At 35.5% G+C, this 14,501-nt stretch overlaps 1 protein-coding gene and 1 non-coding gene across 7 annotated transcripts; one reads left to right on the top strand and one right to left on the bottom strand.

Moving 5' to 3' along the window:
* Positions 1–3,137: 3,137 nt before the first annotated feature.
* LOC131006673 (uncharacterized) lies at positions 3,138–6,786 on the bottom strand. 6 transcript variants are annotated; one of them, XM_057933836.1, is made up of 10 exons: positions 6,258–6,786; positions 5,212–5,685; positions 5,067–5,133; positions 4,857–4,885; positions 4,564–4,772; positions 4,345–4,463; positions 4,175–4,270; positions 4,011–4,086; positions 3,788–3,941; positions 3,138–3,500 (listed from the first exon to the last, which is right to left on the bottom strand). In XM_057933836.1, exons 2-10 carry the CDS (start codon positions 5,422–5,424, stop codon positions 3,327–3,329), a joined length of 1,137 nt encoding a protein of 378 aa, XP_057789819.1. In that variant the 5' UTR covers positions 5,425–5,685; positions 6,258–6,786; the 3' UTR covers positions 3,138–3,326. The 6 variants fall into 6 exon arrangements, with proteins under 6 accessions (XP_057789819.1, XP_057789818.1, XP_057789817.1 ...); XM_057933835.1 differs by having other exon boundaries at positions 3,788–3,864; positions 4,007–4,086; positions 4,156–4,270; positions 4,345–4,469; positions 6,258–6,669; XM_057933834.1 differs by having other exon boundaries at positions 4,345–4,469; positions 6,258–6,661.
* A 5,997-nt stretch (positions 6,787–12,783) lies between these two features.
* On the top strand, positions 12,784–12,886 carry LOC131007467 (U6 spliceosomal RNA). Its single transcript, XR_009096166.1, has one exon. It is a non-coding gene; the product is annotated as a U6 spliceosomal RNA (small nuclear RNA).
* Positions 12,887–14,501: the final 1,615 nt, after the last annotated feature.

Raw genomic sequence — 14,501 nt, 5'->3', positions numbered from 1 at the left:
AGACACTGTTCTGTCCGTGAGCTTTGAAACGTGGGAGAGAAAAGATGAGGAAAAGGTTTGAGCGTGAATTGAGTGAGAGAGAATTGGGCTTTTGATTAGGCTTCCTTTTTATCTAGTTGGGCCGCATTCTTAGACAAATTTTTAATAGAGATGGGCTGATTTTTTAATTCTAATATAATAAAATATAAAATTATTAATTAATTTAATAAATAAACCGGTTAATCGGTTTAACCGGTAATGGGAAATATGGTAACCGAAGACCGAACCGAACTGGTAAAAACTGATTATCAGTTTACCGATAACCGGTTTTTTTGGTTCGGTTACGATTTTAACCGGATAACCGAAACCGGTTTACCAGCCCTAGAGGGGAGCAACCCTTGAAAGAGATGAAGTTCTTGTAGGGAGCGACGCAACAAGTATATATTCGAAGGGGCAGAAGCCACCACGACCACTGTCTCTATAAGAGAAGTAGGTGTCGTCATGAAAACAAGAGGCAAAGGCGGCGTCAGGGAAACAGGCGGCTGAGGCGGCATACTTGTCGCTAAAACAGGAGGTGGAGGTGGGGGAGTCATTATGGAAATAGGACGTGGATGTGGTGGAGTCATCATAGAAGTAGAAGGTGGATGCGGTGGAGTCAGCACAGAAACAAGTGGTGGATGCGGTGTGGCTGATTTGACATTATCTTGGCTATAAGGAATGGGAGAGGGCTTCATTTTTCTTGATCGAATTGCCAGCAACTCCTCAATGCGATTGAGTTTCTCCATTATTCGCTCAAATGTTGTCAAGCTCGAGTCAACAGGCTCAACACCCTTCTCTATCGTCTTCTCCATCATTTTTTTTTTTTGATCCGGTAGGTTGGACCAATTGATAGAGTGAAGGGTTTGAGATAAACAACAGGAGAGCTGAAAGAAAAATAAATTGAAATAAAAACTGAACAAGGAAAAACAGAGAGTAACCCTCCTCTTGCGAGAGGCCTACAACGAGAACGCTGTCCCGAACTCCTCTTGCGAGGCCTACAGTAGAAGCTGTTCAGAATAATACTGCGACGATAATCCTAACCCTAACTCACTAATAACTATTTAAAGACCTACAGAAACTTGAGGCCCAAGAAATATCTTAAAGCCCATACAAAAGCCTGACCCATTACTTTATTCTAGCCCTATATAACTTAAGCCTAAATAACTAAATAAATTAAAGAAACAATATATAATTAAGTAACTATAACTAAATACTGATCTGTATCAGTGACCAATTTGGATAAAGTGATATTAAAAAAAAAATCAATTTTTGTTAATGTTTGATGCCTACCTCGCTTGATGTTTTCTAGGTGAGGTCTTAATGAGAAAGCATTTAGAACATGGGAAACAAAGTTACATCCAAATAAATACACATTATATATATATATATATATATATATATATATATAGAGAGAGAGAGAGAGAGAGAGAGAAGGGTTCAACAGAGAAGCTAAATATTGTGGAGAATAGAGAATTCGTAAATTAAAAACGAACAGATCTATAATTTTAATGAACAGATCAATGTACGGCATGAACAACAATTTGCCCCGGGTTCGAATCCTGCTGGTGGCGAGTTTTTCTATATTTTTACTAAATACGTCTGTTCATTAGTTATGTTGATCTGTTCGTAAAATATATAGATTTGTTCATGATGAATAAAAAGATAATTCTCTGTTGAACTCAACCCTATAGATCTGTTGAACTCAACCCTATATATATATATATATAGAGAGAGAGAGAGAGAGAGAGAGAGAGAGAAGGGTTCAACAGAGAAGCTAAATATTGTGGAGAATAGAGAATTCGTAAATTAAAAACGAACAGATCTATAATTTTAATGAACAGATCAATGTACGGCATGAACAACAATTTGCCCCGGGTTCGAATCCTGCTGGTGGCGAGTTTTTCTATATTTTTACTAAATACGTCTGTTCATTAGTTATGTTGATCTGTTCGTAAAATATATAGATTTGTTCATGATGAATAAAAAGATAATTCTCTGTTGAACTCAACCCTATAGATCTGTTGAACTCAACCCTATATATATATATATATATATATATATATATATATATATATATATATATATAGCGAGAGAGAGAGAGAGAGAGAGAAAAGTTAAACAGAGAATGCTAAATATTTAGAGAATAGAGAATTCGTGAAATAAAAACGAACAGATCTACAATTTTTACGAACAAATCAATGTACCGCATGAACAACAATTTGCCCCGGGTTCGAATCCTGCTGGTGGCGAGTTTTTCTCTTTTTTTACTAAATACGTCTGTTCGTTAGTTATGTTGATCTGTTCGTAAAATGTATAGACTTGTTCAAAATGAAATATATAATAATTCTCTGTTTAACTTGACCCTATATATATATATATATATATATATATATATATATATATATATATATATAGAGAGAGAGAGAGAGAGAGAGAGAGAGAGAGAGAGTTAGGTTATAGTGAGAATGCTATTTTTTGTAAGAAATGAAAATAATGTATAAGTTAGTATATAGTATTGCATAAACTTCTTATAATGATTGAATAACGGTATTCAATTAATTGATAAAATTTCCGCTTCCTTCAGGATTTGAACCTAGGTAAAAATTCGCCTCCTCTAGGTAAATATCAGCCATATGATTTGAAAATCTAACGTTACAAATTCATTATCATTACATTTGTCCATTCGCAAAAATGATAATCAAAATAAACTTATCTCTTGTTGAATGCCTCATATGCAATCAAAAGATTTTAAGTTGCATACGTTTCTCTATAAACTAGATTAACTTCTTCGTGTTCAACTATGGTGATTAAGCTTTCTTTAGGGGTTTCATGTGCTGGTGATTACTCTTTGCGTTGTTTGATATATGTTGTCAAGGTGTAGATTGCATTCAGTTTCTAATTGTTGCGTTTTTTATGTCCCAAATCCTTTTTAGGTAACAGAGTATGTCATGACACCTGTTGGTCTAAAGCGGGTATGCCTTCTTATAGACACAAAATGGGGTATGAAGCCAAGGGATTTTGAACTTATTGATCTGATGGCAAGGTACATAAATTATTTGCACGACCTCCATCATCGTGTGTTTCTTTTTCTTTTGGTGAATTTCAGTGACAGAGTGATGTCCATAACTTTATATTATAAATGGTTGAATCACATGGCAGAGGTGTTCCAAAGTTTGATGCATTTTGCAGCAATCAACCAAAAACATAAAAGAATGCAAACACTCTGCCAATATCAGATATCATAAAACTCTATCTTCTTCGGGTATAGAAAGTTAACACAAGCATTCAAAGAATCTAGTGATTCAAGGTTACTCGTCGTTACCAACTGCACAATTCCCGTCTCGTTGAGCAGCCACCTGCTCTTCTTCAAAAAGGTTGCAGGAAGCATCCCAAAGATCCTTTGCAAGCTTGGCATCATACGAAAGTGCAGAAGAATTCAAACTTCGACCTTTCCCTCCAAAAAAATAGACCCCCGATACATCCTACAGAGAAGCAATAATTTGAAATAATCAAGTGAGATACCATTCACGGTTATTTTCATCTCATATTCTGAACTTTAGCGCTTTATTGTTGAAAGGCATCAATTAGTCAGGGTTACCTTTGGCATATCTTTTGCAAAAAGCGCCAAAATTCAGGTCATAAGTTAAGATAACAACATAAACTGCATAATCTACACGCAAGTACAATACTTGCTTGTTTGCTTTATACTACTTAATTAACAGATTCCTAGAAAGGTAACGCGACATAATTTAAGACGTTGAATACTTACCGGAGGGGCCAGTGCCGCGTCAACAATAGCGCTTACGCCGGTTTTTGAGGACTGAAGTACGCCTAAGAGTTTCATTGCTGCAAAAGCCATTGTTGACACAGGTGAAGGAATTTCTCGCATGATGTTCGTTTGCACGGCGCCAGGATCCGCAGCGCTTGCCGGAAACGGAATAAATCAGACAATCACCGAAAGAATACTGAAAGCAAAGAAAATTAATACCTACACAATAGATAGATGTTGAGATTTCTTCATTAGGCCAACTTTTCGGTGAAGCTCGTATGAGAAGAGCAGTATGCATACTGTTAACGGATGACGAGAGAAATTAGCATAGAAGTAGCCAATAATACATTAATGCACTCCAGACTTACTATGAGATAGCATGCTCACATTTAGTATACTCATAAATACGTGCATACGGATAATCCTTTGATTTCATAAAGAATTTTCCAGAGATTGTTTCCCTATCAGCCTGCCTGAAGCTAACTGGGGGAAGAAAAAGGATAAGAAGCCACAGAAATGCATTGTTAGGGTGAAGGTTACGCCTGCGAGGATCTTACCATTTCGATGAGTAAATGATGTGACATTGACCACGCGACAAGGCACCGGGCTGCTTTCAAGAAGGGGGAGTAAAACTTTGGTGAGACAAAATGCACCAATGTAATTCGTAGCGAGCATCCTGCAACTTACAAAATCAGAAGAAAATTATAGCTTAGACTATCATATCAAAGAAAGCTACACTTATGCTAGTCATTGAGGAGAATTTGAGGAATAATAACTCATCATATCCTTCACAAGTAAACCTACGCGATGTTGCCAAGATCCCGGCATTGTTTATCAGGAGTTGAACGGATGAATGCATGTTTGAATCTTGTAGCCATTGCTGAAGCGAGTGTTTGAACTCAAGGATTGACACGAAGGAAGACAAATTAACCTCAAAGGCTTTCAGGCAAGCATCATGGTTTCGACTCTTGATCTCAGATATAGCCTGAAGCACATATTGGTTCGACAATTAAACATCACAAAGAAGCCTGATTATGACGCATACAAAAGGATAGCCTGATGCATACACCTTAGATAACAGCTCAGAAGATCTTCCAACTGCGAGTGTGAGAATAAACACATAATCAACTCATAGCAAACTACCAAAAAAGGCAATATGATATACAAATTCAAACATAAACTAACAAAGCATTCTTTTTGCAAAAATGCAGACTATACCAACTCTGCAATTACCGATATTCATCCAAATAGACTTTGATGAAAATTATAGAGAGATTACCTAGAACAACATAAAATCCCTCATTTGAGAGAGCATGAGCAGCAGCAGCACCCAAGCCCGAAGTGGCCTGCAAAGAACACGACACGATAATTTAAATGAATATGCACAATCCATAATCTTCAACACTCAAATGCACTAAAAATACCCCAGTTACAATGCAGACAGGCCTAGCCACCAATGCAGTGGAGAAAATAGAGTCTTTGAGCGAACAACGAGGTTGAAATTTCGACTCTTGCGAGAATAAGCTTTCATAGAACAGCTTCAAATATGAAAAGATAAGAGAAAATGACCAGAGCACTGCCATTCTCCAGAACTCAGAATTGCACATAAAACTCACCACACTTTTCACTACTTCCATAATCTAAGTAAAATCTATATCTATATATAGATATGGTTAATACCCAATACTTTGGCTCTACGAAATGAATCAATATAAATTCCAGTTCAGCCCCAGAAATTGTATAATTCGCATAAATGGGCAGTTTCCGGGGCCGACGATCGACTGCGTCACCAATGACAACTTGATTATCAGCGTTTGCAACTACTTTCTACTTTCCCGGTAACTGCTACTGCTGGCAGGCGCCAAGAACAGAGAGGAGACTGGGAGACGAGAACAGCACTGCGAGAGAGAGTTACGAGAGTGAGGAAAGAGAGACAAAAAAGAAAATTAGGGCCCCTAAAGATTCCATAACAATGTAGCAAACTGCAAAATAAGTAAACACACATTTAGTCATTTAGAAACGGAATTTATAAACAAAATTGTCATAATAGCTCAAACTGATTTAGAAACAAAATAAAAGAACAAATTATTACAAAATACAAACTGATTTAGTGATTTAGCAAAGCATAGCATATCTTAGATTTAGCAAACTGAATTTATAGATATGATATCTATAGTGCACAGTGCACTTCATATGAAAGCAAAGCTACAAACTGATTTAGACATTTAGTGAATTAGCAAAGCAAAGCATATCAATAAAGAAAGGAAATCAAACTATCAAAGCAAAGCAAAACAATATGAACCTAACCAATGACTAATCTGTACAAAGCAAATCAAATCAAACTATCAAAGCAACCAATCTACTGTATCAAAGCAAAGCAAATCAAAACTATCAAAGCAACTAAGCCCACAACTAATCTACACATTGAGATTGAGTCATTAAAAAAAAAAAGGAAGAAGAAGAACCGTACCTGGGGACGGTTGGCGGCGTGACTTCTGGGAGCTCGGAGGCGGCGCGGCTGCTGGGACAACGGAGGCGGCGCGGCTGGGTCGACGACTCGCGAGGGAACAGAGGGAGTTGGGAGGCGGGCGGGACTCGGACCTGGGAGTGGGGACGACTGGGCGAGGGTCGCGAGAGGCCGGCGCCGCTGGGAGTTGGGAGGCGGGCGGGAGTTTGGGAGGCGGAAAGGAAGTTAAGGAAGAGAGGGAGTTGGGAGGCGGGGCTGGACAGAGCACAGACGGAGTTGAGAGTGGCGTGGGGTAGGGTTTGATTCAATTTGAAAATGAAAAGAATTAATTAAATTTATTAAATATTATACCGATTTTTTAACACCCTAATTACCCGATCCCGAATCCGAACCCAAATTTATCGGATATAGGATACCCGATTTTTTCGGGTTGGGTAATAAGGTACCCTATACTCCAACCCTATCTTTCCACCCCTAATTAAGGGTTTATTTGTTTGATTTTATGTTCCTTTTCTTGACATACTTTGTTGTTTCGCCTCTGATGTGACAATCCATATATATATATATATGTCAAAAAAATCAATTCTAAGGGTGTAATTGAAAATGAAGGAAAAGGTTAGAGCACTCCCAGCAGATCACCTAAATGCATCACTAACTCTAAATTTAGGCTAGAACAATTGAAAATGAGATAAAAAATGCATCCAGCAGATCCCCTAAATTTGATGGGGCCCACAAAAAATTTTACACCTACCTAAATTCAATCTTAAATTTACACCCACCCTAAATTTATTTTAAGCTTATAATTAGTAGGGCTCACACATAATTATTGTTTTTATGTAGAAAATAGGAGATCTGGTGTATGCATTTATAAAATTGAGATCCTAAAATTAAATAGGGAAGCTTTAAGAAGAAATATAGGAGCATAATTTTGGGATTTCTGCTGGGAGTGCTCTTAGACTCACACCTCCTAAAAAACCGCCGACAATTAGCTTGCTACAAAATGGGATGATTGCCTAATAAATAAAATTAAGGAAAAGGTTAGAATCACACCTCCTAAAAAATTGCCGACAATTAGCTTGCTACAAAATGGGATGATTGCCTAATAAATAACTAAATAAATACCGTTTCAAAAAGGGTTAATTGTAGTTTATGGCCCGAACTTTGGAGTCATTTGTAAATATGGTTCGAACTTTAAAAAATATAAAAAATATAGCCTATACTTTGAAATCATTTACAAAAATGGCCTGAACTTTGAAAAATACAAAAAATAGCTTGAACTTTGAAATCATTTGTAAAAATGGCCTGAACTTTGGAGTCATTTGTAAAACTGACATTAACTTTAAAAAATACAAAAAAATAGAACGAACTTTGAAGTCATTTGTAAAAACGGCACGAACTTTATTAATACAAAAAATTACTCATTTTTTATCAAATTGTATAAAAATGGCATGAGCTTACACTTTCGGAATCGAATTATGACAATGTGGAAGTCCGACATTGACTTGAAAATTATAAATTCACTTGGAATATTTATAATAAAGTATAATAATTAATTCTCTTGTCATAAGAATTTTTAATCTCGTACAAATAATTTTTCTCTCATAAAATATTATTGACAACACGAATTTTTTAAACTTCGAGTACATAAAATTCATATTACGCACAAACAGAGAATTTTCACATACTTTTCAAGTAATTTTAGATTTTGTATTTATGAAAGATCGAGTCATTTTAGATTTTTTAAAATTCGGGTCATTTTTACAAATCTTCATAATTCAAATTATTTTTTGTATTTTTTTAGTTCAGAACATTTTTACAAATTTTCAAAATTCAAATTATTTTGTATTTTTTTTAATTCGTGTTATTTTTACAAATGACTTCAAGTTCATGTCATTTTTACAAATGACTTTAAAGTTCAGGCCATTTTTACAAATGACTACAAAGTTCATGCCATTTTTCTGTATTTTTAAAGTTCGGGTCGTTTTTACTAATGAATTCAAAGATCAGGCTATTTTTTTGTATTTTTTAAAGTTCGAGCTATATTTACAAATGGCTCAAAAGTTCGGGCCATAAACTACAATTAACCCTTTCAATTATATATATAATCAGTAAATCATTGAAATCTTCTATTGCACTAAATGATGCAGCTCGAACAGAGCCAAGCTCGCGCCAGAACAAAGCTGAATCCCGCGCCACAACAGAGTCAAGCTCACGCCAGAGCAGAGCTGAATCCCGCGCCAGACCAGAGTCAATCTCACCAGAGCTAAAGTCGCGCTAGAGCAGAGCATAACAGATGGCCAGAGCAGAGCAGAGTAGAAAGTTCAGAGCAGAGCAAAACATATCGACATAGCAGAGCAAACTTCCAGAGCAGAGCGGACTTCCAGAGCTGACTAAAGTCCAGAGCAGAGCTAAGTTCCAGAGCTGACTAAAGTCCAGAGCAGAGCTAAGTTACAGAGCTGAAGTTCCAGAGCCAGACCATGTTTCAGAGTTGGCGTTCCAGAGCAGAGTTGTCAAAACTTGCGGAACAAGTTTTCTTTAGTTTCCTTGTTTTTAAGTTTCCTTGTTTTACGTTGTTTCCTTTATTAGATTAGGGTTTAGTTTACCAAAATATATGGCTGTTACTTGTTGGACGAAAAGATAACTTTTGATTTATAAAATTTGTGAGTTTATTCTCTCTTGAGGACTTCGAGTTCTTCCTGAATTTTGCCCAAGCAAATTCAATTTATCGACGTAACCGCGAGTTCACCAACCCTCGTCGCGTGTCATTCATCATCCCCGAGTTGCTGCGTCAATCATACGTTGGGGTTTAGGGATTCGTTCGCCTAGATAATTTCGTAGATTAGATTCAGAGGTTTTGGGATTTCCATTTTTTATCGTTCCATTTACTTATCTTTCGTGTTTTAAGTCTTCCGCACAGCGTGTTGTTTGAACGGACCAGCAAGATTCAGATCCTTACCGGCGAGGTTCACATCACTAAATTTGTTATATTAAATTATTTTGTATTTTTAAGTAATTATATTTTAAAAATAAAATAAAATCTATATTTCGAACTTTTTCAAATTTTCTTTTTCCTAATTATAATATGGGCAAAGATGCGGATAGGGCCCTGAATTAGACACCTCTAGAGTTTTGACCCCCCAGACTTTACCCAGTTGCAAACATCTCCCTCATAGTCCGGAAAAAATGGGCATTTAAACCTACGAAGACGTTAAATGTGTAAAGTTTTTATTTATACCCTTTTTATTATATACACACAATTATTTTTCAGATGGTCTCCTGTGAAATCGATTTCATGGTGAAACCGGCTTCACAAGTGTCATTTGTATATTGAAGTAGTGTAATTGTGAAGCTGGTTTCACAGGAATTTTTGTGGTATTTTAGTATTATTTGTGATTTCATCATAAATGATATATGCAATATGCATCTCAAACATAAGAATATGTTTTGATTCATACACTAAATAATGAAGTTATGACAATTTGAAATTTTGACATATTAAATTATTTTTTATATTTTAGTTACTTTTTTATATAAAATGCAGATGTTATTTTAATATGTTTTTTAATGTTTATTATTTCTTAAACATACATGTACTCTCTCAAACTCTCATCTAATTAATCGATTATTATAAATATTTCTTAAAATTATATACAAAAACATGTGCACACATATATTTTCAGTAGTTTCATCCAAGTAATTGCTTATTAAATACTACTAGATTTGCCCCTCGTGCCATGCACGATAATAGTTATAGTTAAAATTATAAAATATATATATTAAATATAATTAATTAATTTTGAAATATTTAATTTTATACAACATTCATAATTGTATTTCATAATTTTGTACTACAAAAAAATAGAGTAGTACACTAACAAAATAAAAGCTTTATTATTTCATAAAATTAATTTTTTAAAACGAACATTTATGAATTGGCAGAATAATCACAATTAATATTTTTAAAAATTAGTAGCTTTATTATATACTCCCTCCGTCCTACGAATCTTGACATGTTTGGTTTCGGCACGGGAATTAAAGAGTTGTAGATTATTGTTTCAAGTGTGTAGTTAATAAAGTATGAGAGAGAAGGTAATAAAAATGATAAAGTATGAGATTGAAGGTAATAAATGTGATAAAGTAGGAGAAAGAAGGTAATAAATATTACCTTATTTGGAAATATGTCAAGATTCGTGGGACGGCCCAGAAAGAAAAATATGTCAAAATTCGTGGGACAGAAGGAGTATTAGATATAAATAAGCTTTTAATAAAAAATACATGAACAATTTATTAATTTAGGCTAAGACTAAATATGGTATTTGCCAAAATAATAGATGCATTACTCATTCAATGGAATCAACCAATTATAAGGTCATATATAAATATATAATATAATATTGAACTAACTTTAATTAATACTACATATAATTATGAATTTTTTAGAGCAAACATATATTTTTAAATTTTAAATAGTAGGTGTTAATTTTTTTATAAATTTATTTATCTTTATATTCATAACAAAATTCATACAAATTATTGTTAATAATGATAATTAATTGTATTGTGGTGGAGAAAGAGATTAATTTTTGTGGACGTCCCAAAATGGCGAAGATGAACTATTTTTTGAGGGTAGATTGAATATTATTTATTTTTTAAACAAAAATATCAAACATAATTTATAATCTCCTATTGGAAAATAGAAGAAATATTTTATCCCAGTTTTGATGATACCGAAACCCTTAGTTTTTTTTTTCTCTAGACTAGCCTCTTTATTTGAACTCAACTGATAGAGTTCAATCTTTTAGCTGGACTAAATTTTATAGGTAACTGAAGTTTCTCCTTGTCGAAGACTGAAGAAACTGAAGACTGAAGAGTTAAAAGATCAAAGCCCAACTGAAGATGGAACAACTGAATGAAGATATTGGTGATACGAAGGACATTGTGAACTAGAGACATTTAGTTAAATAGGAAGACAATTTAACTGAAGACAACGACTATTCGAGCTATGGACAAAAAGCTCTAACTGATTCTTCAGTTGAACTTAAGTCTCACGTGCAAACACGTGTAAACAACAGAGCTTCGACTTGAGTTTTCAGTCAACATTCTTCATCAGACTGATACGCTGGTACCCGCATTAAATGCTCCTGTAACCGCATTAAATGCACCCGATATGAAGATCGTCATTTTCAGTACACCAACTTTCATTTTTCGTGCTAAAATTCAGACGCACCCTGCTCCAAGGACAAAAATGATTCAAACCATCAACCAATCAGGAGCTAATAAGATTGAAGCCTTAGCCCAAAGCATGGAATATCTCACAACGGCTAAAATCCTGAAGACCATCTCAGCCAACGGATCTATTCAAGACCTTGTCTATAAATAGAGCTCGAGGAACACTACAATCTTTACCGATTTAAACGCACAAGCTGAACCTCTGACCAAATTTGCAACTCAGCCTTCAACTTTCTACAAAGTTTGAATCGAAGAAGAGAATCCCCAAAGTCTAAATCAGTTCACTGATTATCTACATTCTCTTATTACTTTAGGCAAATCCTTGTACTCAAAGCCTAAGTTTCCGATTACTTGAGAGCCTGTTCTCAATAATCTTAGTTGGAAGATTTCGAACCTCTTTTCAACCGAGCGAAAAGAGTGCTTGAGTAGAGAGAAGTTCAGACCAGTGCTTTGACTCCAGAGATCTTAGCCAAGTGCTGGAAAAGACATTTGTGTGTCTTAGTGTGCTAAGAGTGAGCGAGAAATCCAACCCAGTGTGTTGGTACTGAAAATTTAATTTTCAGTTCAAGGTTTGTTGTGCACCCGTAAGCACTAGCCCAGAGTGTTTGTCAGACTGATCATTTGGCCGTGGACGTAGGAATTTGTTTTCCGAACCACATATAAAACCTTGTGTTCTTTATCTGCTTTCAGTTATTTCTTATATGCGTTAAACTTGTTTTCAACTGAAACTGACTAACTGAAAAGTGTAACTAAGGATTTTATTAAGTGACAAAATTTTTTTGAGGCTATTTGAACTAAATTTAAATTTCCGCTGCTGAGTTATTAGTCTAACTGACCAATCAACTGATAGTCAGTAAGATTTGTAACTCTACTCTATTTCACAAACTCTAGACTGAAGACTTACGTGGATATCAGTTATAGCTCTGTGCTTGACTGAAATCAAAATACTGAAGTCACCTCAGTATCAGTCTACAACTATTTTCCAACTGAAGTTTTGGTTTGTTTTCCGCGAAAATAGCCTACATGTTTATTCCCCCCCATACACCTGTTCAGTGACCCTCCGGGACCTAACATTTCCATTTTTTATAACCTTATTAATTTAATTTTGAACTCCATTCTATTTTTTATATTTTTATTTCTTTTTTTCGACCCATCACTTGATATTTTCACTCATGTGCTTAGAATGTCAAACTTATATATATATATATATATATATATATATATATATAATAGGTAATCATTAAATTTACATTTATTTATGAATAATAAAAGCAACATGTTATTAAATCCACCAAATATAGTCCCTTCGGGGACATCCGATAAAATTGGAACAATACAGAGATGATTAGCATGGCCCCTGCGCAAGGATGACACGCATAAATCGAGAAATGATCCAAATCCACCAAATATAGCATATAATAAAATAGTAATATTATTAGAAGATAATTGGAAAATGTGAACTGATTTATGTCTAATTGTTCTTAATTTGGGGGGTTTGATTGTGCTAAATTTGAGTTAAATATTCTGGAAGTTGGTGCATTTATGAGTATGTTTGATGTGTTGTAGGAGATTTTGATAAAATAGGAGAAAGAATGATATTTTGGAGATTGTGTTCAGAAAGTGCGTATTTGGGCTCAAAGTGGTGCCACTCTGCTGCCTTGCCAGCGCTGACAAAACCGTCAACGCTGTCGTTCCATAGTCAGAGCTGAAATCCATAGTAGAGTAGATTTTCAGACTCAGAGCTCAATATCGCCAGGGCTGACCAAGGTAGCCAGAGTTGACCAAGGTGCCAGAGCTGACAATCCATATCTAGAGCTCACCGCATCCAGAGCTGATCATAACTAGAGCTCACCGCATCCAGAGCTGACCTTTCAGTCAGAGTAGATTTACAATGCCAGAGCCGTGATCACTATTTTATTAGCAATAGAAATACCGCAACTAACACGGTGTAATTGTAGTATAAACAGCAATCAAAGATCGTATCCACAGGGGCTGACACATCGAAATAACTCTAGCTATATCCTAAACAGACTATAACAGTAGACAGGCAAACCACCTTAAAGAAGGTTTAATTAACTTAAACTAAAACGCAAATAACAATAAATCAAAACACGTAGAAAAAAAATCAAATATTAAAAGACAACTGATCCTAGGGTAGTAAATTCGTTAACTAAATCTACGCAATAAATCTATTAATCCTATGTACCAGTTTAATCCAGTTATGATGAGAGATCACTTAATTAATCAGTCACTCTCGCTAGAGCAGCAACGATCGTAGATTAGTAAATTATTTATCTCCGTTAGGTCTCAAGAAAATCTACTAACTCCCAATAGCTCCTAAGAATAGCTCCCTATGATCCACCTATCTCCGCTAGGTCTCAAATCGAATAGCTAAACATGCAAACTATTGGCCAAATAATTCACAAGAAAACAAGCACCAGGAATTATGAATCATAAACTGGAAGGCACAAAGGTATTAACAATTAAATCACATAAATTCAATCAACTATTTACAAACCCTAGAATCAGCTAAACGAAACTAGCCAGACATACTGAAATAAAACATAAACATAATTAAAAAGAACGCAATTATAAAAACCAAATTGTATAAAAACCGAATAAGAATGATTGTAGCGGCTTGAATCTTCAATCTTGATCCAAGCCTTGAAAACTAGGTAGCAATGAAATTCTAAAGCTAGAAAACTAAAATATTAATTGTGGAAACCCTAAATAGGTAAAAAGAAGACCTATATATAGTACCAGGGTAAACTACAGAGTTTTAACTCGAAAAGAACTTGAAAAACGCACAAATACGCAAAAACACGGACGAACGGCGACCCCGCGGCGGGCAGGCAGCAGTCGCTGCCTTCTTCACAAAATTTTCTCTAGCTGCGGCGGGCTCACGGCGGGCGCCGCCCGATCGCCGGCCACGCCGATTTCTCGGCGGGCTGCGCGGCGGTCGCCGGCTGGGTCGCCGGGCGCTGCCTAAAATTCCTTCATCTGCCGGCGGTTGCCGGC

Source organism: Salvia miltiorrhiza, chromosome 1, assembly GCF_028751815.1.
Source record: "Salvia miltiorrhiza cultivar Shanhuang (shh) chromosome 1, IMPLAD_Smil_shh, whole genome shotgun sequence".
NCBI classification, from domain to species: Eukaryota; Viridiplantae; Streptophyta; class Magnoliopsida; order Lamiales; family Lamiaceae; genus Salvia; species Salvia miltiorrhiza.
The sequence above is the reverse complement of the archived record's forward strand: the minus strand, read 5'-3'. Positions and strand labels throughout refer to the sequence as shown.